The sequence below is a fragment of the Vulpes vulpes genome, chromosome 10 (assembly GCF_048418805.1).
Source record: "Vulpes vulpes isolate BD-2025 chromosome 10, VulVul3, whole genome shotgun sequence".
Taxonomy (NCBI): domain Eukaryota; kingdom Metazoa; phylum Chordata; class Mammalia; order Carnivora; family Canidae; genus Vulpes; species Vulpes vulpes.
The window spans coordinates 88,325,430-88,352,974 of NC_132789.1; the positions used below are offsets into that span (position 1 = coordinate 88,325,430).

Here is a 27,545-nt window from a genome sequence, read left to right on the forward strand (position 1 = left end):
TTTAATTGATGAATTACAATAATACACGTAGTTTTCTGTCTCACTAAATGTAGGTTCCTCTGTCTCGTGTGGGCTTTCCTCGTTAAAAGGTGTTGGGTTTGACAGGTTTTGATTCTCCCCCTCCCTTCACCCCAAACTTGAACCGGGTAGGATTCCAGTAAGGAGCCTGCCCTGTTCACTCGGGAGTTTATTTTATGGCTGGCAGGTGATTGCAGGAACATGAGATGAAGCCCTAGGATAGTAAATAACGTGATTGTTTAAGATTAGCCTTCAAAAGAAGGCAGCCATAGTCCTGTGACAATTTAACCTTATAGTCAGGAAGTGCCATTAAGTTTGGTTAACAGTTCATGCTGCTGCTTATAAACTTCGAAGGCCTGGAGAACAGGAATTTAATTTGAAACCCGATTCTCTTTTGTTCACAAATGAATCACATCCATTTGGAAAGGAAGAGAATCATAACATTCCTGTTTTAGCTAGTCTCCCTTCACCAAAAAATGGGTGAAAACAAAACAAAAAAACACACTGTGGCAGTTTTTAGGTGATCTTTCCTCCCTGCATCTTGGATATTTCCTTCCAGAGAAAAGAAATGGCTTCTGCGTTTAATAATAACATCCTCCTCACCCCCTGCCAAAAAGGGTTCTAATTTCCAGACTGATAAAATCCTGTCCAGTTACTAATTTTGAACAGCTAAAACCTGTTGCAGCCCCAATCTGGGTTTTGCCGGTACATTAGAATGGCACCATATTTCCTTAAATCAAAGATGCATCCTGATTCTGGAGATGTTAACAAGCGTCTTAGACTTGGTGAAATACAGCACAAGAGTTTTCCTTTTTAAATTCTGAGTAAATAAAATATAGGAGACTTTCTTACCTCCCCCTAAAGGGCATAAATATTCTTTCTCAATGGAAAGAAATTTTTGTTTTAGAAAAAAATTAATTTTATTACATTTCCGAAATAATAGTATTGGTCCTCTTATATCCCTAAATCAGGGTTGGGACTCTGCAATATCTTGAGTTATTTATTTACTTTCTTAGTTCAAATCCCATATGATCTGGCTATGCTAAGACCCTTGTTTTTCAAATTTGGACTTTACACAAAGGCTATGTTATTCTAAGAGGAAACTGCTAAATTAAAAAAAATAATATACATTGTTCATTAAAAATTATATAAGATTGGGGCACCTAGGTGGCTCAATCAGTTAAGCATCTGACTCTTTTTTTTTTTTTTTTTTTGAAGATTTTATGTATTTATTTGACAGAGAGCATGATGACTCTTTTTTTTTTTTTTTTTGAAGATTTTATGTATTTATTTGACAGAGAGCGTAAGTAGGGGGAGCAGGAGACAGAGGCAGAGGGAGCAGACTCCCCACTAAATAGGGAGCCCAACATGGGGCTCGATTGCAGGACCTTGGGATCATGACCTGAGCTGAAGGCAGATGCCTAACCTACTGAGCCGTGCAGGTGCCCCACGACTGATTCTTGATTTCGGCTCAGGTCGTGATCTCAGGGTTTTGAAATCAAGCCCTGGCCGGGCCCTGCACTGAGTGTGAAGCCTGCTTGGGATTCTCTCTCCCTCTTCCTCTGCCCCTCCCCCAGTTTATGCACATGCATATTCTCTCACTCTCTCAAAAAAAAGTTATATAAGATTAAAATAGACCTGTATAGTTATTATAGCTAAGGAAATAGATAATTGCAGTAAGTTTGGGGAAATGATATTTTAATATTTGCAAAACTATATTAGGTGTATTGACTAATAATCAGATTTACATATTTCTCTTCTAAAATAGTGTTTTTTTTTTAATAATGTTGTTTTTTGATAGGTTATAATTCTCTCCTTCCGTCCAGCTCTTCTAATTTGTACTTTAATAGTCTTACATGTATCTGTTTTTTTCCAGATTACTATCGTGGATGCAAAACGGAGCATGAACATTGGGATATTTCTTAAGCAATTTAAGAAGTAAGGTTTTTTGCACCCATTTGCAACTTTAGTCACATCCATGCTGTCAGCATCAGTCTATGGGTGTGGCTGAGCTGAAAATTCAGCTTCTAATATGAGCGAAAGTCATTCTGCATACCTACATATCCTCCTTAGACACATGGTGTGATGAGTATGCAAGTGCCTGTCACTCTCTGCTGTTTCCCTGCATGAAAACATAACCTGGTGGCTTGAAGTACAGGCAGTTGCCTGAGGGGATCTGCTCAAGCCTGTCATGCCAGGGAATTTATAAATTCATCTGTAGTGTTGCCCCTCAGCAAAGGTTGGACTGGTTGGTTGGCAGTGGTTAAATGCCAGTATTCTAGGGGCACCTGGAGGGCTCAGTGGTTGAGCATCCGCCTATGTCTCTGCCTCTCTCTCTCTGTGTGTTTGTGTGTGTGTGTGTGTGTGTCTCTCTCTTTTTTTTTTTTTAAGATTACTTATTTATTGATGAGAGACATAGGCAGAGGGAGAAGCAGGCTCCTCGCAGGGAGCCCGATGTAGGACTCTATCCCAGAACCGAGATCACGCCCTGAGCCGAAGGCAGATGCTCAATCACTGAACCACCCAGGTGTCCTTCTCTCTGTGTCTCTCATGAATAAATCAATAAAATCTTTAAAAAAAAAAAAAGAAAAAGAAAAAGAAAAAGTGCCAGTATTCTAAAGTGGAAAGGAGAGGCTCCACAGGTTTCCACGTGACCACAGGGGATGGCTTTTCTTCTCCCAGTAAGACTCTCAGTGGTTGCTGTCACATTTAGCTTTTCTGGAATGCCCGAGGATGGGCTTCTGGGTAAAGGGGCCCCTGGGTGGTGTGTCAGGATCCCCGCTTCCCCTGGCAGTGGGGCTCCTGTGATCACTGACACAGCAGGTCACATCCCTCAGACTGGAAAGAAGGGCTGGGTGGAAAAAGGATAGAGGTGATTTGTTTTAATTTCTACTGACTTGTATTTCTTCGGCCCTCCAACAAACGTGAAATGGAATCTGATTATTGCCTCTTCAAGGTCTCCTCAGTCCATTGTAGAAGATATTCATCAAGGAAAGAGCGAGCATTATGGATCAGAGACATTGCGCGAATTTCTGAAGCTTCTGCCGGAGTCAGAGGAGGTAAGGAATTTGGCACATGAGTTTTAGATATTAGGAGTGTGATAAAAGCTGAATATTTTTCAGGGTGTCAGAACTCACATGGGAAGGTCACTCTGCTACCCAGAGCCAGAGTTTTCTCACATAAAAGTAAAAAGTGACCTAGCAGAGAGAACATTTGTTGCCGAGTTAGGGAGTCGATGCTTAAAACTGCACCTGTACCCTTGCTTGGGCAAATTTCCTAACTCCAGTGAACTTAGTTTCTGCGCCCTTGCAGCGAGGATGATGGTGCCTGCCTCACTGAATTGCCAGGATGCTGAAACCCTAGCCATGCATCGAACGTGGCTCTTGGCACATGAGACCTCAGTAAACTTTGGTTTCCCTTTTTTTTTTTTTTTTTAATTTTTTTTTAATTAATTTATTTATTTATGATAGTCACAGAGAGAGAGAGAGAGAGAGGCAGAGACACAGGCAGAGGGAGAAGCAGGCTCCATGCACCGGGAGCCTGATGTGGGATTCGATCCCGGGTCTCCAGGATCGCGCCCTGGGCCAAAGGCAGGCGCCAAACCGCTCTGCCACCCAGGGATCCCTGGTTTCCTTTTCCATCACCAGTGATGGGTTTTGCCTAAGCTGTACCCAGGTTATTTTATAAATATGTGTACTTTTTATACAAAAAAATGAGAGGGAACCACTTTTGAATAAAGATGCTCTAAAATTTTGGAGAGATAGGTAAACTGTTAATAAATATTGTCTCTGTAATTGACTGAAAGGTAAAATTGTTTTGATAGCAATGTAGTACCGCAATATAAAGTTATTGATCTTTTTTTTTTTTTTTTTTGGACTGAATTAACTAAACTGTTGAATGGTTAGGAGCTTCATAGAAAAAACAGAAACAAAAAAAACCAAACCAGAATGTTGCCTTTTTTTTTCTGAAGAAGGAGACCCTGAAAAAATTCAGTAAGAAATGACATGAATACCTGTGCTTACAAACATTTGAATAATGTAGACTCTTACAAAGTAAAAAGTCTAAGTTCTCCTTTTACCCATATTGCTGGTTCCTCTCTCCCCCATCCCACTCCTCTTCCCACACATAATTTATGGAATTTGATTTTAGTGCCATAAATGACAAGAGGAGTATATATCTGAACATTCTCTTCCACATCAATCAGTGATAAACTCACAGTGCCAGCTCAAGGGTCTTACTAGGTAACTGGGCGTCCTAGGTATATTTGATAATCTGAACCTCTCTCTGTGTCAGGTTTTCTGTTTGCAAATTAAGTGTAATTTACCTAAGCCAAGATTAACTACCAGCATTTATTAATGATAATAAAGGATCTTAAAGTCTTGAGAGAAAGGTACATCAAATTATAATTTACCCTGGATCTTAGATACTTAACAGTCTTTAGTCTTTTTTTTTTTTTTTTTCTAATGTAGAGAATGAGAGTTTCAAAAGTCTTTAATTAGGATAAATAGGGTTTAATTCATTGGAATTTTAAAAACATTGAGTGGTTCTCGAAACCTTATTCCTGCTTGGGCTTTTCTCATGCCCCTTCCTTAGGGCTTGCTCTGGTGCCCACTCCTGACTGCCCTCCTCTCTCCTTTAAGTGACGATCGGATGTGATTGTGATAATACGTGGGAGTGTGCTCCGAAAGGCTCTTAGAAATTTCTAACTGAACGGAGGTTAGGCGTGAGGGAGGCTGCCAGCTTCGTGCCATGAAGAGGTGGGCGATCAAATACGGTTTCCCTAACATCTTCCTTTCTAATTTTAAATTCAGAGCTGATTAGAGAAGGTGCAGGCTTCGGGAGACTCAGGGATATTTCAAAGCAACTTAGCTGTGGAGCCTCCCAGGTTTAAAAAAGCTCTGAGTTGTGTGTGTTGGGGGGGGGGGGGGGGGCGTAATTCAAAGAGGAGATGTCTCGGGGTGGGCAAGGTGACTAAACCCCCCCAGGCGCGCTGCCCAGAGTCCTGGGCCTGTCCCTGACCCCCCCCCCCCCCCCAGCCCGCGGCCTGCTGCGCTGGAACTGCCCCGGGATCAGGAACTGGCTCCCCCTCCGAACCAGGCCGCAGCTGCTTCTCCTGTCACCCTCCTGCCGGCGGGGTCATCTTCGCTCTGAATCTCCGACAAACTTGGTCACACTTCTTGTTTACATTACTGCCTCTTGGCTTCAGTTCACCACACCCTCCACACTCAGCTGGGAGCTTCCTTCAGCAGGAACACCCTGACAGGCCCAGCAGGCGCGCCCCTCCCTAAGCCGCCCAGCGGTGCTGGCAGACAGGCTGGGGGGCCCATGCCCTGGCCTTGCTCGAGCCCCGAGGGGCCCTTGGAACCCCCCCCCACAGGGGCCAGCCCCAGGGGCTTGGGGAGAGGGTGGAGCCTGGGGAAGAGGCCGAGGAGTCCAGGGCCCAGGGGGAGAGAGGTCCAGGAACGTGGCAGCAGTGTGTTAATACGTGCACAAGTGTCTGCGTAGCTCGTGTTGCTGAGCCTTGTGTAACATCCTGCGCTCACTTTTAGCACAAGAAGGGACTAAACATTTATCGAGGCTGTCCCCGTGTCCCAGGCACTGGGCAGGGCACAGTCCAGCCGAGCGAGAGGATGTGTCCCAGCGCGTGGCCCGTGGGAAGCCACCAAGTCGTCGCTCTGATGGTCTTGCGCCTCTTCTGCGCTGACTCCGTGCAGCGACAGCGCAGATGCTGGTCACTTTGCAGCCGGGAAACTGAGGCTCGCACGGCTTAGCTAGAAGTGCTCCAGGGTCGCATGGCCGGTGGGCCGGAGAGGGAGGTGGGCTTGCGCGTGACTCGTCTGACCCCAGAGCGGTTCGCTGGAGGAAGGAAGGGCAGAGGTTCTCCGAGCCCCGCCTCGCGCCGCCCCCCCGGCCTTGTCATCGCCCCTCGGGTGATCCCTAATCTTATCTGCGTGTTGGAAAAGGAGCGGAAACAGCCCTCTGCGGCCGCGCTCTCCGCTGACAAGCCGGCAGAAGGTTAATTTGTTTTCAGGATTTCTCCGCCCTGCACCACAGATCTTCTCTCTGGCCTGTTGGTTCACCTTGCCTTCTGCTCACGCTCACGGTGGCGCCTGCCTTCGCCCGGGGCGTGATCCTGGGGTCCCGGGATCGAGTCCTACCTCGGCCTCGGGCTCCCTGCATGGAGCCTGCTCCTCCCTCCGCCTGTGTCTCTGCCTCTCTCTCTCTGTCTCTCATGAATAAGTAAATAAAATCTTAAAAAAAAAAAAAAAAAAACTTGCAGAGGAAGAAGGTAGACCCAGAAATAAAAGCCCTGGGAATGGGTTCGTTGTCCTGAGTAAGTATTCCTGTCCCCAGAAAGGGGACAAGGAGGAGTCTGGAGTAGGAGCTGGGTGGATGGTGGAAGGGAGCCCGCACGCAGCCTGCGGGCCCTTCCCTCCGCTGGGGCCCGTGCCCCATCCCTGCATCGCTGTCAGGGACAACAGGCAGGGCTGGAAGGTGGTAGAAAATTTCTGTTCTCTCCGGCAACAGTTTGGTTGCCTCCTCTGACATTTTCATCAGCTCATCTCTACCTTCTTTGCTGACTCTGCCCCTGAGGGGAGAATGTTAGGGAAGAGGGCCCCCAGGGTCTTCTCTCGGGTGAGTCCACTGGTGGGAAATCTTGCTATTTCAAGGCCATGTGAGTGGAATTAGATGGGATGAAGGAAGTCTGCACTTTGGAATGTGTGAGGCTCCAGGAGCATGCTGCGTGCTATTAGGACAGAAACCGAGCACAGCCAGGTCATAATGAGAGTCACTTGGCTCAGCCAACAAAATTATGCCTAACAATGTTTGATAAATGCTTTTTGATGATGACGAGAATGCACAATAATTATAGGGTTTGTTCACCTCTCTCTTTTACCTCCCTACCACTGTGAAGGTACAGTAATCCCTCTTAATGAACATAAGTCTCATTTTGAAATGGAATTAAGAACTGTATACATGGCATTTAAATTAAATACTATCTTTCCATCACCATTCTCTTGAAATCCATAAACATTGTTAGCTCTTTATATAAGTGAAGGAGATTAATCATTGTTCAGTTACAGTTGAGCACATGTTTAATAGAAATATCTACCAAGTTTATTTAGCATGACCTAGTCTTATGCTTTAGACAGAAAATTGTGCTGTTATTTTCAGAAGCTTTGCACATGCTGCATAGATGGGTCTTATGAAAGGTACAACCTCACTCTGCCCCTGCCCATATATAGTGAATTGCTAAACTCTAGTTCACAAGGGATCAGGATTCATCCTATGGCTTTTTCAGTTCAGCAGCGAGGCACTGATTTGGGTTTAGCTAAACCAGAAATTCCATCTGCCCTTACATTGAGAATGGCTAAAAATGGTAAAAATCAGTTTGGGGCCCTAAAAGTAGAGGAAGTAATGCAATTCTATAAATGGTTATTTTCTGCCCATTTGGGTGAGGGGGGGACCTGTAGTCTTCAGCACCAGAGTTAAGTCTAGGGTGTGCATCTGCACTGTTAAATTTTGTATTTTCAGGTAGTTGACGTAGATACTTCCGTTGGAGAATCTTTGCAGATATTCCCTCCTCTCTGCTTCTGATTGTCATTTCCTGTCTTTCAAGACACTGAAAAGTCGTGTTATTTTTGTGGGCACCCGCCATGATCCAGGGGATGGAAGAGAGTACAGAGAGCATTGGAAAGTGGTCAGGGCTAACTGGCAGCAGTCAGCTGCAGAGATAAGCGGTCTGGTTGACTCATAGTCCCAAGATTCTGTTTACCATAAAGTATTTTTGTCAGAAGACCCTCTACTACGGCAGACGTAGAAAAGTTTCTGCCGTCGGGTTGGTCCAGGTTTCTGTGTGAGGAAGGCACTGACTTGCTCTGATGATGGCAGTTTGAGGACTTTCTCTTTGCTTCCATCCCCACCTGCTAGCTGTTTGGCTGTATTCCTGTGTCAGAAGTCTTTTGTTTTTCTTTGCTACGGTTGAAAGAATCCCTTTTAGTTGAGTTTAATTTTTTACAAGAGTAACGCATGATCATTGTAGACATTTTAGGAAATAAAAACGAGCAGCAGTAGAAAATAATAGTCCCTATAATCCTGTCACCTCGTTTAGGCGGGTCCTTCTAGTCTTTTCCCCACGCCTGTGGTGTGTGCATGGAGCGTGGACGGGACGGGGGCATAGTGGATGCTTCTTAAAAATTTCTAGAATGACACCTGACTGTCCATCCTGTTTTATTACCTGATCTTTTTCATAGGGGAAGTCTTGACATTAACCCCTCAGCTACTTAAGCCACCTCTTTCTCTCTTTCTCTTGCTGCTGGAGAGCCATGTGTACCCTCCTCAGCACACAGTAGCCCCTTCTTATAAAGCTGTTCTGTGTGTGTGGCGGGGGGACTTGGCCCCAGAAAGGTCTATTAGCCCTCACCCAGTCTGGAGTATTCTGTAGCCAAAATATTCTTTTATTTTAAAGATTTTATTTATTTATTCATGATAGTCTCTCTCTCTCTCTCACACACACACACACACACACACACACACACACACACACACACAGGCAGAGACAAGGCAGAGGGAGAAGCAGGCTCCATGCAGGGAGCCCGACGCGGGATTCGATCCCGGGTCTCCAGGATTGCGCCCTGGGCCAAAGGCAGGCGCCAAACCCCTGCGCCACCCAGGGATCCCCTGTAGCCAAAATATTCATTAGGGACCTAGAGGACCCAGTTATAATGACGACCCAGTCTCTTCTTTCTTCTCCCAGTGATCTCCCTTCCAGATTATAATTTACAGAAAATTTTCAACCTTAGGACTGACCCTTTAGTAACTTCCCTGAGGATTCCTGTGGCTCTGGTTCTTGGGATCGTTTACACTTAGACACATGATGCAGCACTTCTCCTTCTAATTTGTTTGGTTTCTCCTCATCCAACATAGTGGATGTGATGATTTCCTTTTCCATCTCTCCTTAGGTCTACGTTTTTATTAATTTGAATTTAGCACCGAAATCTTATTTTCTTACAGGAATTCTAAGATGAAATCTAAAATAATGTTACATTTTAATCACAAGTTATTTTCTTCTGTACCCTTTTTTCTGTTTGTCTTTTAGATAAAGAAATTAAAAACATTTAGTGGAGATGTGTCCAAGTTGTCCCTGGCGGACTCCTTTCTGCACTACCTGATTCAGGTGCCAAAGTAAGGATCATCTGTCACTGTTCTTTACAGAGCAAGGTTTTAAAATTAATGACATCAAATTCTACAGTTTTGCTTTTTATTTTCCAGCTATTCACTTCGGATTGAAGCCATGGTGCTAAAGAAGGAATTTTTACCTTCTTGTTCTTCTCTATACACAGACATAACAATTCTAAAAACTGCTACAAAAGGTATGTGAACACATGATGTTTGTTTGTTTGTTTTTTAAGATTTTATTTATTTATTCATGAGAGACGCAGAGAGAGAGAGAGACAGAGACACAGGCAGAGGGAGAAGCAGGCTCCATGCTGGGAGCCCCATGTGGGACTCGATCCTGGGACCCCAGGATCATACCTGGGCCTTTAAAGGCCGGCACTAAACTGCTGAGCCACCCAGGGATCCCTCACATGATGCTTCATGTAATTTGTTTTTATTAATTTTGGTGATAGCACTTTATTTTAGGTTTTATTCTTTTTAGTAAGCAGTCTTCTAATTTTTTTAAAGATTTTATTTATGTATTTATGTATGTATGTATGTATTTATTTATTTATAGAGCAAGAGCAAGCACAAGCGGGGGGGGGGGGAGCAGAGGGAGAGGGAGAAGCAGACTCTACCCTGAGCAGGGAGCCCAGTGTGGTGCTCAGTCCTGGGACCCTGGGATCATGACCTGAGCCAAAGTCAGCTGCTTAACCGACTGAGCCACCCGGGCTGCCCGCATTATACCCTTTAGAGCCATCCATGTTGTTACAAATGGCAAGATTTTATTCTTTCTGATGGCTGAATATTATTCCATTGTATGTATATACACTATATCTTCCTTATCCATCCATCTATTGATGGACACTTGGGTTGCTTCCATATTTTGGCTGTTGTAAATAATGCCCCAATAAATAAAGGGATGCATGTATCCCTTTGAGTTACTGTTTTCAGTCTTTGGAGTAAATAGTACTGGAATTACTAGATCATATGGTAGTTCTATTTTTCGTTTTTTGAGGCAACCTCCATACTATTTTCCACAGTGCCTACACCCGTTTGGTAGCAGTTTTTTTTTTTTTTTTTTTTTTAAGATTTTATTTATCTATTCATGAGAGACACAGAGGGAGAGGCCGAGACACAGGCAGAGGGAGAAGCAGGCTCCACGCAGGGAGCCCAACATGGGACTTGATCCCTGGTCTCCATGATCAGGCCCTGGGCTGAAGGCGGTGCTAAACTGCTGAGCCACCGGGGCTGCCCCGGTAGCAGTTTGTTTTAAAAAACTATTCAGTTGAAATGAGAAATGCAAAGTCCTAATTCTGATACACCATAAAAAGGAAAATAAGATATTACCTGGAATAACAATTAAGGTTTATTGCCATTTACTTTCCTCCCTGATTAATTGACCAATTAATTAATTAGCATATTCTTCTCTCATAAAAGATTTCTTTCATCCCAAGCTTTAGAGTAAACCCCTGGTTGCAGCTGGCCCCTGTTGTTCTCCTAGGTCAGTTTTCTGTGTGTGTGCAGTGTGTGTAGTATATGTGAGTGTGCTCCAAGCCCGGGCACTTAGGCCAGCCGCACGCTGCCTCCCATCCTCTGGCTTCTGGTGCCTAGGACCTCCTTTTCCAGAAGCATACCTCCTTTCCTCCTGACTCCTTCTGGACATCTCCAGTGTGACTTTTCTGCAGGTACCTAGTGGTTCTGCTCTGTGTCTTCTCCCACCTGATTCCTCTTACTACTCTAACACCTTATGGGCTATTTACATTTGAGAGGGGCAAGGGGTCATTCTCATTTCTTTGCCAACTTGCTTACCGAGCTTGGGTAGACTCCTTGCGGTTGCTCTCCTGTCTCACTCCATAGTGATGAAGTTTTACCCTCTGGCATTTATGGCACTGAGCAAACAGGCCAAGTACATGTGTGGGCACTCCTCATCTCCAAGGCAGATATCTGGGGCTCCCTAACCCTCACATTTTCCAGTGTGTTCAGTGCCAGCCTGAGTTCCTCTGGGTGGTTTTCTGGATTTCTAGTCATTATAGAACTGTTGATTCCTATTCAGTTTTCCTGTTTAATTGCTCTGGCCTGTGTGGAGATAAAGTTTGCTCTTCAGCCCATCGTATTTTCTTCAGTTTAGAGAGGAGACTAAGAATTAAGGGCAGTTTTTCTTCTTGCAATAGGGAGGCCTTTTAAAATTTCTTCTGTACACACCAGGGCTATTGCAGCCACTTTGGAAGGGCTGTTCCTCTCGTTCACAACGAGATGGAATAGTTTTCATATTGAGCCATGCAAATTTGCGGGCATGGTGGAAACGTTTCTTATCTGGTTAACCTTCAAATACTGGCTTTCTTAGATAACATAATGCAGGCAGTGATCCAAGTATACTTTTTTGAAAGTAATACCACACTTAATGGAGCATATAAAAAATTCATAGGTGACTTTTTATTATCTATGTATACTGTTATTTTAATAATCACCAAACTTAGCTTTTTAAATACCTTAACAATTTTTAATATTGTTAATTTGCATACATGTGTGTACAAAAGCTTCTGTGTTTAAAGAACTAGTTTATGGGACGCCTGGGTGGCTCAGCAGTTGAGTGTCTGCCTTCAGCTCGGGGTGTGATCCTGGAGTCCTGGGATCAAGTCACACATCGGGCTCCTTGCATGGGGCCTGCTTCTCTCTCTGCCTGTGTCTCTGCCTCTCCCTGTGTCTCTCATGAATAAATAAATAAAGTCTTAAAAAAAAAAAAAACTAGTTTACAGATATATTACACTGATAAGCTCTTTTATAATCTTTAAGTCAATCCAAATGAAATGTATAGTTTTGAATAAAATAGACTCTCTGGGTGCCTGGCCCCTAAGGGTTATAGTGCTTTGCAAGTTATTTACATGTCATCCCAGCCTGTTTATTTTTTATCTCCTCATAGCTCGTGGACTAAGCAAAATGTTGCTCTCTGTTAGTTTTCATATTCTGTAAATATAATCTCAAAGGCTGGTGGATATGAAGGGAAAAAGTATTGCTGAGAAAAAGGTTGCTCCTATAACGACAGTGTGCTGCTTTTCATAAGGCCTTTGCGCTTTCCACTACTTGAAAAATCTTGTTGAAGTATTTTATGATGTTGAAATATCTCATAGATATTTGATTCTCAGTTAAACACTAGGCCATGGATTACCAGTAGCAAATGGTATGTTAGATACACCACAGACTGTGCTGCTTGATTTGCTTTTTTCCAGTGTTTATACACAGTGTGGGTCAGAGCTTGCTTCAGGCCCGCTTGAACTCGGGTAGGGTGGCTGTCTTTGTGCATTTAAGCTGAAGGGACTGTGGCGTGTTCTTTTTTGACAGAACTGATGTCATGTGAGGAGCTACATTCAATATTACACTTGGTGCTACAGGCAGGCAATATCATGAATGCAGTAAGTAAAATTCCAAAAAATTAAAATACTGTGTTTTATTTGTCCATCCGAAGGTATACGTATATATTTTTTTCTTTTGATTTGTCTTCTTTAGGGAGGGTATGCTGGCAATGCAGTAGGATTTAAACTGTCTTCTTTGCTCAAATTGGCAGACACAAAAGCAAACAAACCTGGGATGAATCTTCTGCACTTTGTTGCACAGGTAGGAAGTGATGAGTTCAGAGAGACAATGAATACGAATCCTCCCTGGAGGTGGGGAGGTTTTTCCCAGGTATTAAGGTGGCATCACACAGGAAAGGACATAGTGGGCTCCAAGAAGGTTCTGTTTGCAAAAGCTCTCTGCAGATTCCTCAGCTGAGCTGTGCCTAGGGTTGTAGGTTAGGAGGGAAGTGGAGGGGTTGGGGGAGGCCGGGGTCAGGGTTGGTGAAGCCCGATTATGAAGGATTAACATCCTAAACACCTAGGAATTTGGGTTCATGCTTTAGCAATGGTGAGCCAGTGGACGTTTATGCATAGAATAATGGCATGCCCAGGTTGGCTTTGTTTTTAGGAAAATAAGGTGGTATGGAGGATGGGCTGGAGTGGAGAGAGAAACTAGAAATGGGACACCTTTTGGCCAAAGTTGGCTCTGATCGTTTGGCGAGAGCTGAGAATCAGTCATGGCCACAGGGATGGAGAGCAGATGCCTGGGTGTTGAGACCTTCCCGGGGTTGGGTTGACTAGGTTTGTGACCAGTTATGTGTAGGGAGGGAGGGAGCCAGAGCAAGGAAAAAGATCACTTGCATTTGTTTCCCTTTGTGAACCGTGAGTGAGTGTGCCTTGCCACAAGCACAGGGTTCGCACCCCGTCCATCACCTCCATCTCTGACTGGGTCTTTGTGAGACCAAAACAATCAGTTACAGGGTGAAAACTCAGTTATCGACAGTCATCTGTGTCTGTCGTTAAATTATCTCAAATTACGAACTGTGCTGATTTGTTTTTCCTTCATTGGATCACCTTTGTTGTTTTGACAGCAGTCACGCAGATCTAGCTTTTAAGCTGGGGAGGAAGCCGGGCTTGTTTCTAGTGTGAGCTTCAGAGCAGGACAGAACTAGGATTCTGACTTGCCCTTTATTAGCTGTAATTCCTCAGACAAGTGACTTACACGCTAAGACCCTCAATTTCTTCATCTAATCATGGGGCTAGTGATACTTCAAAACAGGTACCAAGAAGGCTGAGGGGGCGATTCCATAAAGTGCTTGCTTCAGTGTTGGGCACACAGTGTTGGGCTCTGCATAAATAATACACACAGTTACCACTCCATTCCTCAGAAGACAGAGGACATGTTGAACTCAGGACGAATTTAAAAGTTAGCTTTCAGGGCATTAAAACCAGAAAATGTGTTCCTTAGCCTGTGTGCCTTGCCAGTAGTCTGGTGGTCCTTTTAGATCCATTTATCCAGGGGCTCCATGTACCTTGGTCCTTCCCCGTCGGGGGACGTTTCCACAGTTGGAGATTGCACCCTTCCTTGTATCCCCTGAACTGGTAAAGAATCCACAAACACTTCCATGGCTTGTGCACCTTCTGATTAACTCAGTTTGCAAACTGGTTTAGCAGCTGAAAGCATCTCGGTCATTTAAAGGCATACTCATCGGTATGGGTGGTATTTAAGCAGGATATATTGGATTCTCTTCGAAACAATGGGCCCTGCTAAGCCACCACCCACTTCCATTGAGTATGTGTGCACGTGGAATTGTATTTCACGTTGGGATTGATTGTTCTGGGACGTTAAATCTACTTTGAGAGTAGGGGAGATCTGGTAAATCTTACTAAGAATATCATAGTTCATGTTCCAGTGAATTGCTTTAAGTACATCAAGCATTAAAAACAAGAACTTTAGGGTTCCTTTAAGCCTCGGGATAATTGTTTCCTTCCAATTTTATACATATAGTGAGAGAAAACTCTTGCTTTTTTTTCCAGGAAGCCCAAAAGAAAGATGCTGTTCTTCTAAACTTTTCCGAAAAATTGCATCACGTTCAGGAGGCTGCTAGGTGAGCAAAGAAGACTGGAAATCAATGCTGAGAATTCAGTTTTGGCTTTTTAAAACTACTTTTTAGATTTATTTATTTGAAAGAGAGAGAGTGAGCGCGAGCAGGGGCTGGGGGGAGACAGAGGGCGAAGCTGACTCCCCACTGAGCAGGGAGCCTGATGCAGGGCTCCATCCCAGGACCCTGGGGTCATGACCTGAGCTAAAGGTAGGTGCTTAACCCACCGAGCCACCCAGGTGCTCCTAAACTACTTTTGAATGAAAACTGGTGACTATTTTATAACTTTATGATATTTTATAACTTTAAAAAGTTTTGTCTTGTTGAATTTTCAGACCTTCCTTTTGTTTGCTTACAGAGGTGTGTGTGCACCTTTGGAATTTGGGGGTTTTGAAAAATTAATCTTTATTTTTCATCTAAAAAACATATTGCAGTCTTTTCTAATGAATATCATCAGTGTAAAAACAGTATGGATTAAGAACTTCAAATCCCTTCACACCCAAAAGATAGAACTCAAACAAACATAGCCAATTACCTTGGGAGTTGGTATATACCAGTCAAACTTCCAGGGCCATTTCCTTGTAGAATCTAACATGGTACATTTATTTTCTATTGCACTAGAAGAAGTTGGAACCATATCAAGGGTTATGAAAGGATTTAGTTTTAAATTAGTCACTCAACCTTACAGAGAAAGTATCTACCAAACATAAGCTGTGTTTACATCACCTTAATTTGCTTCTGATCCCAGTATAGATGTGTATTTTAACGTAGCTAAAATCTGTGTATAGGAGCTATTTTTGAGTTCTCTGTTTTTAAATTTACAAAACATACCCATGTATCCAATGGTACATGTTTGATAACCAGCTTTTACTGAAAGAAATCCTGATTTGTAGCATTTGCTGAGTTCCGTGGTGTAAATACTGCTACCATGGCAGATTTGAAGCTACCAGTGTGGCCTCACTGAGGGAGGAGTCAGGAGAGGCGCCCACACCCACGGTGGCCTCTTGCGAACTGGCTGCGATGCACCACTTCAAGTTGTGCATTTGCTCTCTGAGTGACTATATCCAGTTAGGATAGCTGTGAACCCTATGCATAGATACATGAACGATAGTTTTTCTTTCAAGCTAAGCCCTGTCATAGGCCACTGTCTCAGTATTATTGACTGTGAGCATCTAGGCACAGATGACATGTCTTTCCCAAAGTGACATTATCAGTCCAAAGTTGTGAATAGCTCATAGTTCATGTTTACAGATTTTCAGATTACACCCCCTCCAACCCCAGTGAATGAGCATCATTTATAAGATATAAGCTATTCTGGTTTTAAATTTTTAAAAGAAATTTGTGCAGGAATATTTTTTCCTCCAACTAGTATAGAAATGTTACTAAGAGGTATATATAGAGAAATAACCTTTATATTTTTGAGCTGACACTTCTGATAAGAGTTAGATGGAGAAGTTTAGCTAGATACTGTCTTAGAAAAAACTTTGTAAAGTTTATTTGAAATGGAAGGTGAAGTACAAACAGATCATAGGTGGGTGCCAGTGGCCAATGAAGGTAGGAAACTATTGCATAAAGAAAAGTTAGAATTCACAATGGAAGTATGAAAGCATCCTAGTTTGTGAGTTTGCTAAGTGAATTCCACCTGGATTTTACGTTTCACCTGTTCACTTTACCAGATGGCAGAAACATCGCTCGTGCTCTCCTAGTCCTGATTTGACAGAAGTAACAAAAGCTTTGCAATCAGTCCCGCCATTTCTTTGCAGAACTGTTAGCCACCTGTTAGTTCTCTCTGAAATACCCACAGTCACTCTGGCTCTTGGTGGCAACATGACATCTGTTTAGTATCTCCTTGTTGCCCTTGATGTGTACACTGCCTTACTGGGCTTGAGTCGGAGCTTTTTGTATTTGTGCCAGAGAAAAGTGGAAGTATCTGAGTTCTGTTTCTGTTTTTTTATGCTGCTTGCATAAAGGTGTTCAGACCAACTTTATGAACAGCTCTACGAGTCTCATGGTTTTGTTATCTCACCAACAAGGACAAAGTTATAGCCTTCTGTCTTTGAACCAATGTGTCTCAAGGAAGAAATGGACTCTTAAAAAAACAGGCGGAAACTCTAAATACAGGAGTGGTAAATGTCATCGTGACCCCTCTGCCCTCTGCTTCTAGGTTTGACCAGCAGTTGGTCTTGTTTACTGTCCCATGACACATGGCTTCCCTGTGGCAACTGCCCACTCTCCCCTTTCTTCTTTCAGATTATCTCTGGATAACACAGAGGCCGAGCTGCACTCGCTCTTTATCAGGACCAGATCTCTGAGGGAAAACATTCAGCGGGATGGTGAACTTTGTCAGCAGATGGAAGATTTCCTTCAGGTTTGTGGGTGATTCGAGTCCACCTGTCTCGATCTGGCTTCCAGCAGCACCTGCCGGGGCTGGTAAAATCTGTCTGCATGGCTTTGGGGAAGTAGCAGGTTCCCATTCCTATTCTTCCCCCCTGAGTCAGTAAAAGGAACTTCGTGTTTCAGTGCCCATCCTTTGCTGGGTTGGTTTCCTAGCAGGGGATGCTGAATGTGCTTTGAACCTAAGGCGTTGGTTGCGGGCTGGCCTCCGTTTATCCCGCTTGATTTACATCATCACACCACGCACGCCATAGTGCATTGGTATCAGCGTACCTTGCTAGCACTTGGCAGCTTGTGCCCGGCAACTCACGTTTTGCTTCTCAACCATGGTGTGGGAGTTTCTGCCTCCTAATCAAACTTCTGGACAACAGAACAAAGTTCTACAGAAACTGTAGACACCTGAGAACTTGGGCTGTTGTTCCTTCACTTGTTTTTATTGAAGAAACAAGCTCCGTTTTGGCATGTTTTATAATGAGAGCGGGAGCACACATGATAGCTGTGCCTATCAACACGCCAAATACATCAGCCCCACAGGGTGTGTCAGGAGCTGCTCTGAATAACATCAACAAAAACCAGCAGAGTGGACATGTTTGTGACAGCTCACTGTGACTCACTAATCACATAGTCTGACATACTTCTTTTATCTTCCTTATTTAAAAAAAAAAAAGTGGCGGTTTTTCATGCCTTCAATCTTAGGGAAGTGGTGTGCTACCTTAAATATCAGTGCTTGGAGCCTTGGAAGGTGGAGTTTGCATGGAAGGGCTGCCCTTGGTGCCAGGAACAGTGTGCTCCAGATGTTGTACCAACCTAAGCTCTTGCTTGTTTTACGTGTAATTAAGCTACCGCAAAAATTGTAAGGTTCAGCTCCCATCAGCAAACATTTCATTTGGCTCTGCTGGGAGTTTATTTTTATTATTAAACATGTGTTCTGCATTTTCTTTCAAATATAACCAAACAAATATTCTCTTTAAAATGCATAGATTTCTCTCACTTTGAGAGAAAGTACCTAGCAGTAGGTAAGAAAGTACGCAGCAGTAAGCACATGCCGACAAACGAGGGAAAGTCAGAAACTGAGGGAGAAGGCACATCCCACAGTGAGCTGAGAATTCTGGATGTCTCCCTCCCTGGCTCCTAAATGAAATGTTAATATTTTATGCTACGTAGTAGTACAGAAAGGCTTGTGATGAAAAACGGCTCTGTCTCAGCTGCTCTTTAAAGGCAACCTTGTTTTGTTTTTTTTTTTATTTTTTATTTATGATAGTCACACAGAGAGAGAGAGAGAGGCAGAGACACAGGCAGAGGGAGAAGCAGGCTCCATGCACCGGGAGCCTGACATGGGATTCAATTCCGGGTCTCCAGGATCGCGCCCTGGGCCAAAGGCAGGCGCCAAACCGCTGCGCCACCCAGGGGTCCCAAGGCAACCTTGTTTTAACTCTAAATGCTTCTTTCTAGTACTCATTTGTATCTGTATAAATAGAATGTTCCCACACACTATTTTTCTTTTTTTATGTTCAATTGCTTTTAAAATAGAGGGAGGAGGTATAATTTTGAAGGTAGGGTAGGGTCAGTACATGCAGGGCTCTGAATGCCAATCTGAAAACTTTGAACTTTGTGCTCTTAGCCAATGGGGAACATTGAAGTTTCTTGAACAGAAAAAAAAAAAAAAAAAGTTAAGAACACAGTTTCAGGGTTTTGACCCTCTGGGCAAGAAGCAACGAATAAATTGGTTTGGAACGTGGGTCTGGAGCAGGCAAGTTAGAAAGTTGAATTTGCTAGGACAACTGCTCATCTCTTGTCGATCACACTTGGCCAGTGTAGTTTAGGACACAGTCAGGAGACTGTGTAGAAAACTAACTCTCGGCCAAAAAACCCTCTGAGCTTGGTGATTGTTCACACACATATTCGGAATGTTTCTCTTTCCCAAGTCCTAAGGGCGACAGCAGTGCATGTGAGTTTTTCCTTCCTGGTTCTCTCTCGATCCCCACCGGATCTAGTGATGAGCCACAGGAGGCGGAGCTTAAGCTCCCATGTAGATTCTTGTCAAGAGTCCTATTTTTCTGCAGTTGAGTTATTTTTGGCTGGAATCCACCTTTCCCCCTGTGGAAGAATGACAGGGAAAGATTTATCCTTTCATTAATACCCTTCTCTCCGTAAAGAATAATAGAGCATGAATGCACACACTGCCTTGGGCTACTGACTCAGATGGTTACTTTCTCTGGTATTCAGTTTCCTCAGTGGTTTGGGTTTCTTACTACCTCTTGAATGTATTTGGTGTAAGAAAAGGACTTTTAAGGGGGAAAATCTGTTGGGGTGGGTGGGAGGTCATGAGTCATCTCAGAGTTGCTCTTCACTCTTCAAGTATGGCTTAGCAGCAGTTCCACTCCTTGAGGGTGGGCAGTTTGTATCTTCACATTTCCGACACCTGCCCCTCCACTCAAAGGAAGTTTCTCAAATATAAGACTTTTTAAAAACATGGTAAGTGTGATTTATAAAGTTATATGCCTTGTGCGTTCCTTCTTCACGTAAGCCTTGTTGCCCAGTAAAACAGAAAGATGTGAGTGTAATCCCAAATACTCAGTCTCCTTGGGACTGTGGCTCCTCTAAGGAGCTGCTACCTCCTTTCAGCGTAAATGTCACGCGCTGCTGTCAGGGAAGGGTGCTTGTGCACCTGATAGATCCCATCCTGAAAAAGGCTGGGCGCTCACTGGAAGAAAGCAAACCTCTTTCATTTATCTTTCATCGTGGTGGCGGTACCTGAATCTAATTTATTTTTTTTAAGATTTTATTTATTAGAGAGCATGAGCAGGGGGAGATGCAGAGGGAGAGGCAGACATCCTGCTGAGCGGGGAGCGCAATGCAGGGTTCGATCCCAGGACCCCAGGATCACGACCTGGGCTACCCAGGCATCCCTGATGCCAGAATCTGGAGGCACCAGAGACTCTGTTCTGGAAGGATTAGGAGAAAGTGAAGATGTGAAGAGGATGGGTTTGTGTAGGGCAGTGGTTATTAACCACGAAGACTCTTCAGAATCTCCTGGGGAGTTGTAACAAAATGTTAGTGGTAGTTAACACAGCAGAAGTCCTGAATCGAATGGGTGGGGTGCAAGCATGGACTGTCGACTGTGCTTCTGAGCTAACCGGAATAAACACCACGGTTAAGAAGCCTTGACTGGGGAGTTTGTCTGGGCAAGGGGGCCTCCGGTCCATGGAGGTGACACTGACCCTAATACAGATCATTTGAGATTAGATTTAAACTCCCTTTCAGGTACCTGGGTGGCTCAGTGGTTAAGCATCTGCCTTCAGCTCAGGTTGTGATCCTCAGGTCCCGGGATTGAGTCCCGCATTGGGCTCCCCATGGGGAACCTGCTTCTCCCTCTGCCTGTGTCTCTGCCTCTCTCTCTCTCTCTCTCTCCATCAGTACAAGAGACTTCTGACACCCTGAACTCAACCCTTGGCCAGTATAAGATTTATTTATTTATTTATTTATTTATTTATTTATTTATTTATTTATTTATTATAAACAAACATTTATATTTGTATATTTATATTTGTATATATGTTTTATAAGTAAACATTTATTTATTAATAAACATTTTCCTTTTGGCTCTGAGGGCGCTGGACTTGCCATAAGCCTTCCGTTTGCCGAAGCCCGGAGTTGAACCCAGGGGCACGGGCTCCCTGGGCTCCGGCGGGCGCAGACGCCGCCTCGGCTGCCGTTGGCTCCAGCGTGTGCTGGTCTGTTTTCCCGCAGTTTGCCTTGGAAAAGCTGACGGAACTAGAGCACTGGAAGCAGGAGCTCCAGGACGAGGCCCACACCCTTATAGATTTCTTCTGCGAAGACCAAGAAACCATGAAACTGGACGAGTGCCTTCAGATCTTTCGAGACTTCTGTGTCAAATTCAACAAAGCAGTTAAGGTATGGCTGCCGGCGTGGCCGTGCTCCCCGAGCTGGGTGGATTTTTATTTTCCCTCTTCCAGACCCAGCTCGCTGCCCTTGGCGGAAAGATGGTTCAGCGTTTCCAGGGTGTCAGGAAAGTGGTGCGGGCAGCAGCCGCCGCCAGGCTCCAGGCAAGCGGCCCTGGCACCCCAGGCCCGGGCGCCTCCATCGCCGGAGCCCAGCCCTGGCCTCCTCGGCCTCCTCGGCCGCCGGGCCGCTGCCACCGACACTTGCTCCGATGGCCTGGCAGCACTGTGCCCGGAAAGGTCATTTATGGGGCAGCCCTGACACACATTCCTTCGAAGGTCCTGGGTGTCTTCCTCGCCCCCCCTCCCCGGGCAAGAACGTGCTCTCCTAGGGAGTGCTTGCTCGCGGTGGGAGGATCGGAGGGCCTCCTCTCCCCTGTTTCAGGCACCATGGCCATTGCCAGACGGTTGGCCAGAGCCGGCTTCGAAATTCTCAAGTAGTCAGGAGTCTGCTGCCGTCTGAGCAGCACCGCTGCATTCCTTGCCCTCAGCGTCCGGTTCCAGTAATCTCTGAGTTCAGTAGAGGAGCCAGAGGAGGCTGGGTTGCTTGGCTTTGCAATTGCAACTTCCATCTGTCAGTTGAAAACAAAAACAACATCCCTCCACTTCAGACCGTGATGAGGAACTAAATACTTGGGCGTTAGACCTCTCCCTGTATTTAAATGCAGGTTTGTCTGCAGCTGAATTCCTTTGAGGGACTGATTTCCCTCCAGCCCTGAGTAGGCCAGAGTGACTTGAGTTCTCAACCCCTCCTTCTCTCTCCCGCTGAGAGAAGGAGGCTAAGCCTGTGGCCACGTTTCCTCTCCCTTGTCCAAGCAGTGAGCTCAGCAGTGGGAGGTGATAGTGGGTGGTGGAGGCCAAATTGGCTTTTTCTGAGTTTCTTAGTCCCTGTCAGAATGCTGCAGACCAAGGGGCCACCTGTGTGGTTCTCTCACCCACCTGTCCTGAGCACCAGGAGCTGGCCCTGCCCCGACTCCAGGCAGCCTTGGAGGAGAGGGCCTGGGGGGACCTGGGACACTGGAGAGGCCGGGCCAGAACTGCAGGAGGGGCCACGCATCCCCAGCCAGAGCGTCACAGAAACATGGAAGGGAAATCCACCATTTGAGAAAATTGATTTTCAAGTAAAAAGTGCTGTCAATGACAGATTTGGGTTGGGAGAGCCACACATCTAGGAGACGTCTATATTTTTTTAAGATTTTATTTATTTATTCATGAGAGACACAGGCAGAGGGAGAGGCAGGCTCCATGCAGGGAGCCAGATGTGGGACTCGATCCCCAGTCTCCAGGATCACACCCAGGGCTGAAGGCGGTGCTAAACCGCTGAGTCACTTGGGCTGCCTGACAAATATATATTTTATAAAATATGTTTTACTTCTTTATGTAAGGGAAAGCACGAGCAGGGGGAAGGGCCGAGGGAGAAAGAGAAGCAGACTCACTGCCGAGTGGGGAGCCCGATGTGGGGCTCGATCCCAGGACCCTGAGATCATGACCTGAGCCAAAGGCCAACGCTTAACTGACTGAGCCACTCAAGGCGCCCCACAAATATAGTTAAAGTGCACAGCCGGGTGGTGAAGTGTGCTTTACGATGTGCATTTGTTCTGGTTTGGTTTTGTTGGGGCAGGGCTGGGCACTTGGAGCAGGGTGGAGGGTGGTGGAAGGCTTTGTAAAGCACATCCTCTTGTCTGGTTGTAGGAAGGGGGTGGGGCATGAGGGCAGAGCCACCCTGGCACCTCTGGTGTTGCCTTACCAGGGAGTGTTCAGAGAACAGATTTGAAAGGCATCTCTTAGTAGCCTGGGTGTACTTTGACGCATTCAGATCGTGGTTAAGCACAATGTGCTGCACGTGCGTGCACCTGTGTAGGCGTCCTCTGCACAGATGCAGCTGGGAGGTATGATCTCAGGCTCCTCCTGTTTTCTCTCTGCCATCGATTTGGTAGCCCTTTCCCGGAAGTCCTTTCTGTCTCGCCCGCTTAGAAGCCATGCTGGGTTCCTTTGGAGTCGAGGGGCTGGCATGTGTGGAATCACAGTGCCTTGGCTGCCGAGCTGGAAATTGGGCCCAGGGATCTGATGATAGCTGTAGACGGGCTGGTGGGCTGGTGGGGTCCGCAGCCAGCTTGGGGAGAACTAGCCCTCGCCACACCCTCCTGCCTGCAAACCGACAGCATCTCTCTTGGTGACGCTTAGGAGCCAGGTGCCCCCCATGCACGTAGCTCTCGCTGGGTCTTAAGGCAGGTGGCTGTGGAATTGCACGCAGGTCCCTTGTGTCTCATGTGTCTTCGGGCTTCTCTCCACTCCTCCCTCAGGACAACCACGACCGGGCTGTGCAGGAGCTGAGGCGGCTGCAGCGGCTGAAGGAGCTGGAGCAGAAGCGTCGCTCCTGGGCGGCTGGGGAGCTTGGGGGATTTTGCCGGAGCAGCAGTGAGAATGACGTGGAACAGCTGACCAAGAAGGGCACGGAGGACCTGCCCCCCTTCCTGCAACCCAGGCCTGTCAGCCCTTCGTACCGACCTCCTAACACCCGCCGTTCCCGCCTTTCCCTGGGTGCTTTCGCTGACCGGGAGCTGCTGACCTTCCTGGAAAGTTCCACCGGCAGCCCTGAGGAGCCCAGCAAGTCCAACAGCTTGCCCCGGAACAGTCCTCGGCAGGCCCGGCCCACGCTGGCCTGGATGGAGCCTGGGGACCCAAAGGCCCAGGACCCCGGCCAGGCACATAGACCTCAGGCCTCAGGAGGCCGAAAGGAGGACCCCGAGCCGCCCTCATCACCTTGCCAGAGCCAGCTGTCCGCCCTCCGGCCTGAGGACCCTACGCCCGCCTTCCCCCGAGTTCGGCGCAGTGGGGTGAGCATCCTTCGAAAGAGGAATAGCGAGCCCGTGGGCCTGAGCCCGGCCCGGTCCCCTCCGCTCTCGCCGTTGGCTCTGGGGATTAAGGAGCACGAGCTGGTGACAGGGCTGGCTCAGTTCGACCTGCAGGGACCCAAGGGCCCAGAGGAGGTGCCCAGGTTGACCGCGAATGACCTCAGCTCCAGGGCGCCCGTGTCTCCGGGGGATGGGAGCGAGCCGTCGTCGCTCAGTGCCAGCCACAGCGGCCTGAGGCCTGTGGGCACAGGTGCCCCGGGTGGCCTCGGCCCAGCCCTGGACGGGGAGGGGGACCCGGCTGCCCCCGACGAACCCAGTGGCAAGGCTCTAGCATCTGTGGGCAGCAGCGACCCTGAGAGCAAAGACCCGGGGCCTGTGTTCTACATCTCGGACGCCACCGACTGCTCGCTGACCCTGGACTGCTCGGAGCCGGGGGAGGCGGGCGGGGGGGACGGCTCCCTGTCCTCGGGGGCCGGGGAGCCAGGCAGCCAGGTCTCCTCTCACCCCACCTCCAGCCCCGTCGGGGAGGCCCCGGCTCCAGGGCCCGAGGAGAGCCCCCCCGCCCGCAGGGACAGCCTCCCCGGGGACAGGCCCGCCAAGGCGAAGGATGCGGCGGCCGCCAAGAGGAGCTCGGTCAGGGAAGCGCCCCAGGGCGCCCCCAAGGCCAGCCCTGCCCGGCGCAGCCAGCCGGCGGCCCCCAAGGCGGTGCGCACCCTGACGGCCTCGGAGAGCGAGAGCATGCGCAAGGTCGTGCCCATCTCCAGGGCCGGCCGCGCCCCCGGGCCCGCGGGCTGGAGGCGGCCCCCGCGGGAGGCGCCCGGCGGCCGGGGGCCCTCGGACGAGTCTCCGCGGGCCTCGGCGGGGGCCGGGGCGGGGGCGGGGAGGGAGCCCCCCCTGCAGCCGCGGGGCTCGCTCAGGAAGCCCAGCGCCAAGCCCCTGCGGAACGTCCCCAGGCAGAAGCCCGAGGAGAACAAGATGTGCCGCTCCGGCCCGCAGGGCCCCGACGGCCCCGGCCCCAGCCCCAGCCCCAGCCCCGAGGAGGAGCCCCCGGCCCCGCCCGCCCCCAGCGCGCCCCGCGCCCCGCCGCCCGTGCCCAGCTTCGCCCGCAACACGGTGGCCTCCTCGTCCCGCTCGCTGCGCGCCGACCCCCCGCCCGGGGCCCGAGCGCCCGGCGTCTCCCGGGCGTCGTCCCAGCGGCAGCCGAGGCCGAAGGGCGGCCCCGAGGAGGCGGCCCCCAGGGACGGCGGCGCCCTGCGGAGGGCCAGCAGCGCCCGGGCCCCCAGGAGGTGGCCGGAGGCGGGGGCGGGGGCGGGGGCCGAGGCCCCTCCGAGGGCCCGGGCGCCGGGGGACCGCGGGGACCGCGCCTCCCTGCGGCTGAAGCCCCCGGAGCGGGCCGCGCTGGGGAGGATGCTCGAGCCCCTGCGCAAGTGACGGCGCCTGCTGCGGAGGGTGCAGCCGCCGAGGCCCGGGGACCCCTCCCGGTGCAGGGACCCCCCTCGCGTGCACGGGGGAGATGCTGTTCTTACCCACGGAGTAGAAAGGAAAGAAAATCCCGGCCAGTTTTTATACGTCAGACTTTATTTTTTAATATCGCAAAAGTATTTTAGTTCCTTTTGCAGAATGCAATGCCTCCTAGGGGAAGAAGCAAACAAACAAACAAAAAAAGACAAAACCCTCAATATGAAGACCTGATTCTCCCGCGTCCCCGGGCCTGGGGGTTCCGCGTCCCGCTCGCCGTCCGCTGCTGCCAACCGGACTCTCCGCAAGCCCCGGGGTCGGGGTTGGCACCGCCTCCCTGAAGGCGCTCGCCTCGCTCACTGGTGTGACTTGGGGTGAGGGTTGCGTGGGAGCAGGAGCCACAGAGCCCGGCCCAGGGACATCACTGCGTGCAGATGGGGTGCTCCCGTGCGTTCAGGATGCTGGGTCTTCCTGCACTTGCAAGTCCATACTTTAATGCAAAGGCATCAGGGGCTCCTGAGCGGAGCACGTCTTCCCCTTCGTGTTTTCCCATTTATGTATCTGTCCTAAAACTGAGTGAAGGCTGCTAAGACTTGGGTTCACTCTCGTTTCGGGGAAGAATGAACCCTTCCGTCCCTGTCCTCTCCCTCCCTCCTCTCTGCCTGCAGCCAGCCCTCCCTTCTCTTGCCAACCCCACTTGGAGCCTGGAGAGTGTAGATCTGCGTCCCGGATGATACCTGTTAATGTTGACATCTCTTCTTTGGTACAGTGGTTTTTAAATCCTGAGAAAAACCAAACCAAGTTTTTAAAAACAGACCAAAAACAGAAGAAAAACTGCTTTTAGGAGAATTTAGATTATCTGGACATTTTTTTTGGAGGGGGGGGAAGGCTTTATTCAAAAGAAAGGAGAGGAAAAAAAACATTTACTGTTTCTACTCACTGCCCATTTCACTACTTCCTTTTGAGACTAATTAGGAAATGAGGGGATTCTTGAAACTTTCTTGTTATTTAAAGTTACTCCCTGCCCTTTTCCACTTTTGGTCACTTAGTGAAACCTTAGGTGAAACCTTACTTTAGATCCAACGGTGGTAGATGGATTTCAGCAAATCCATGTGGTTGATGTTCCAGTCTTCCTCAAGAATGTTGCCTCCCATCCAAATTAATTGGAAACTTTGAGCTTCCATAAGTCAGCTAGATTGAAATGGTAAGCTTTATGGCTAAATAAGTAAGGCACCTGATCACAAAACCTTATAAAAATGGCCTTGAGTAGATATTTCCTTGGCCCCACAAAAATGGTTATGGAAATCCTGCACTGCTTTTCATCATCTCAAAAAGTCTAAGAAACCATATATTTAACCACGCAGACAACAACATTCAAAACATAGGGCCCATGGGTGGCTGGAAATGGATGAAAGAGGTCAAAAGTTGGTAGATAGTGGGGTGCCTGGATGGCCTGGTCGGTTAAGCATCCGACTCATGATTTTGGCTCCGGTCATGATCTCAGGGTCATGGGATTGAGGCCTGTGTTAGGCTCCTAGCTTAGCACGGAATCTGTTTGGGGTTTTCTCTCCTTCTGCCCCTCCCCCGACTAATGTGCATTCTCTCCCCCTCCTCCCTAAAATTAAAAAAAAAAAAAATTGTGGATAGTGGTGGGGTCAGGACCTCCAGGTAGGATCCTGGCAACTGGGGTCCCAGTCCCTGCTCTGTTGCTAATGCTATGTGACTTTGGCAAATCTCTCCCTCTCCCTAAGCCTCTGCTTCCCAGCCAGAGAAGTGGGAACATGGCCTCAGTGATGGTTTCTAGAGGTTCCTCTAGCTCCAAGAGTCCAAGTTACTACAGACAACCAAGGACCCATCTACCCCAGGACCAGCTTCTCCGAACTGACCGCCAGCACCTCCATAGCAGAGGCCTCATGTCAAAGGCCTGCTCAGAAGGAAGCACCTTCAGAACATTGTTGCTTTGAAACCTAATAAGCTGAGTTTCTTGAGAAGCGGGGTTTTACTTACCCTTGTGGAGCTTCTGTGTATGCATCTGTATGAGCAGGTGATCATTCTATTACCTTTTATCGGTAGTAAGCTTTGAAAAATAATTTAAGTATATAATGGAGAAATGTAAATAAGTTTCTATATAAGTTGTTTAAGATGAACTGAATGTATTTAAAGGTCCATTTATATGTTCTTTTATGTAACATGTAGCTTAATAAAGTTCCTGTTTATGGGAGTTGTGGTTTATCTCGACTTACTGTGTTGATGGGTGTGTGT

At 47.6% G+C, this 27,545-nt stretch overlaps 1 protein-coding gene across 5 annotated transcripts in view; it reads left to right on the forward strand.

Moving 5' to 3' along the window:
* Positions 1 to 26,914, forward strand: part of FHDC1 (FH2 domain containing 1) — a 41,543-nt gene extending 14,629 nt beyond the window's left edge. For all 5 annotated transcript variants that reach the window (XM_072724850.1, XM_072724853.1, XM_072724855.1 and 2 more), the window contains exons 3-12: positions 1,895 to 1,956; positions 2,975 to 3,077; positions 9,119 to 9,204; positions 9,292 to 9,392; positions 12,520 to 12,590; positions 12,685 to 12,792; positions 14,550 to 14,620; positions 16,865 to 16,982; positions 20,759 to 20,923; positions 23,274 to 26,914. In XM_072724850.1, coding sequence (XP_072580951.1) covers positions 1,895 to 1,956; positions 2,975 to 3,077; positions 9,119 to 9,204; positions 9,292 to 9,392; positions 12,520 to 12,590; positions 12,685 to 12,792; positions 14,550 to 14,620; positions 16,865 to 16,982; positions 20,759 to 20,923; positions 23,274 to 25,256 — 2,868 coding nt within the window. In that variant the 3' untranslated portion in view covers positions 25,257 to 26,914. The remainder of the gene's footprint in view (positions 1 to 1,894; positions 1,957 to 2,974; positions 3,078 to 9,118; positions 9,205 to 9,291; positions 9,393 to 12,519; positions 12,591 to 12,684; positions 12,793 to 14,549; positions 14,621 to 16,864; positions 16,983 to 20,758; positions 20,924 to 23,273) is intronic.
* The last annotated feature ends 631 nt before the right edge of the window (positions 26,915 to 27,545 follow it).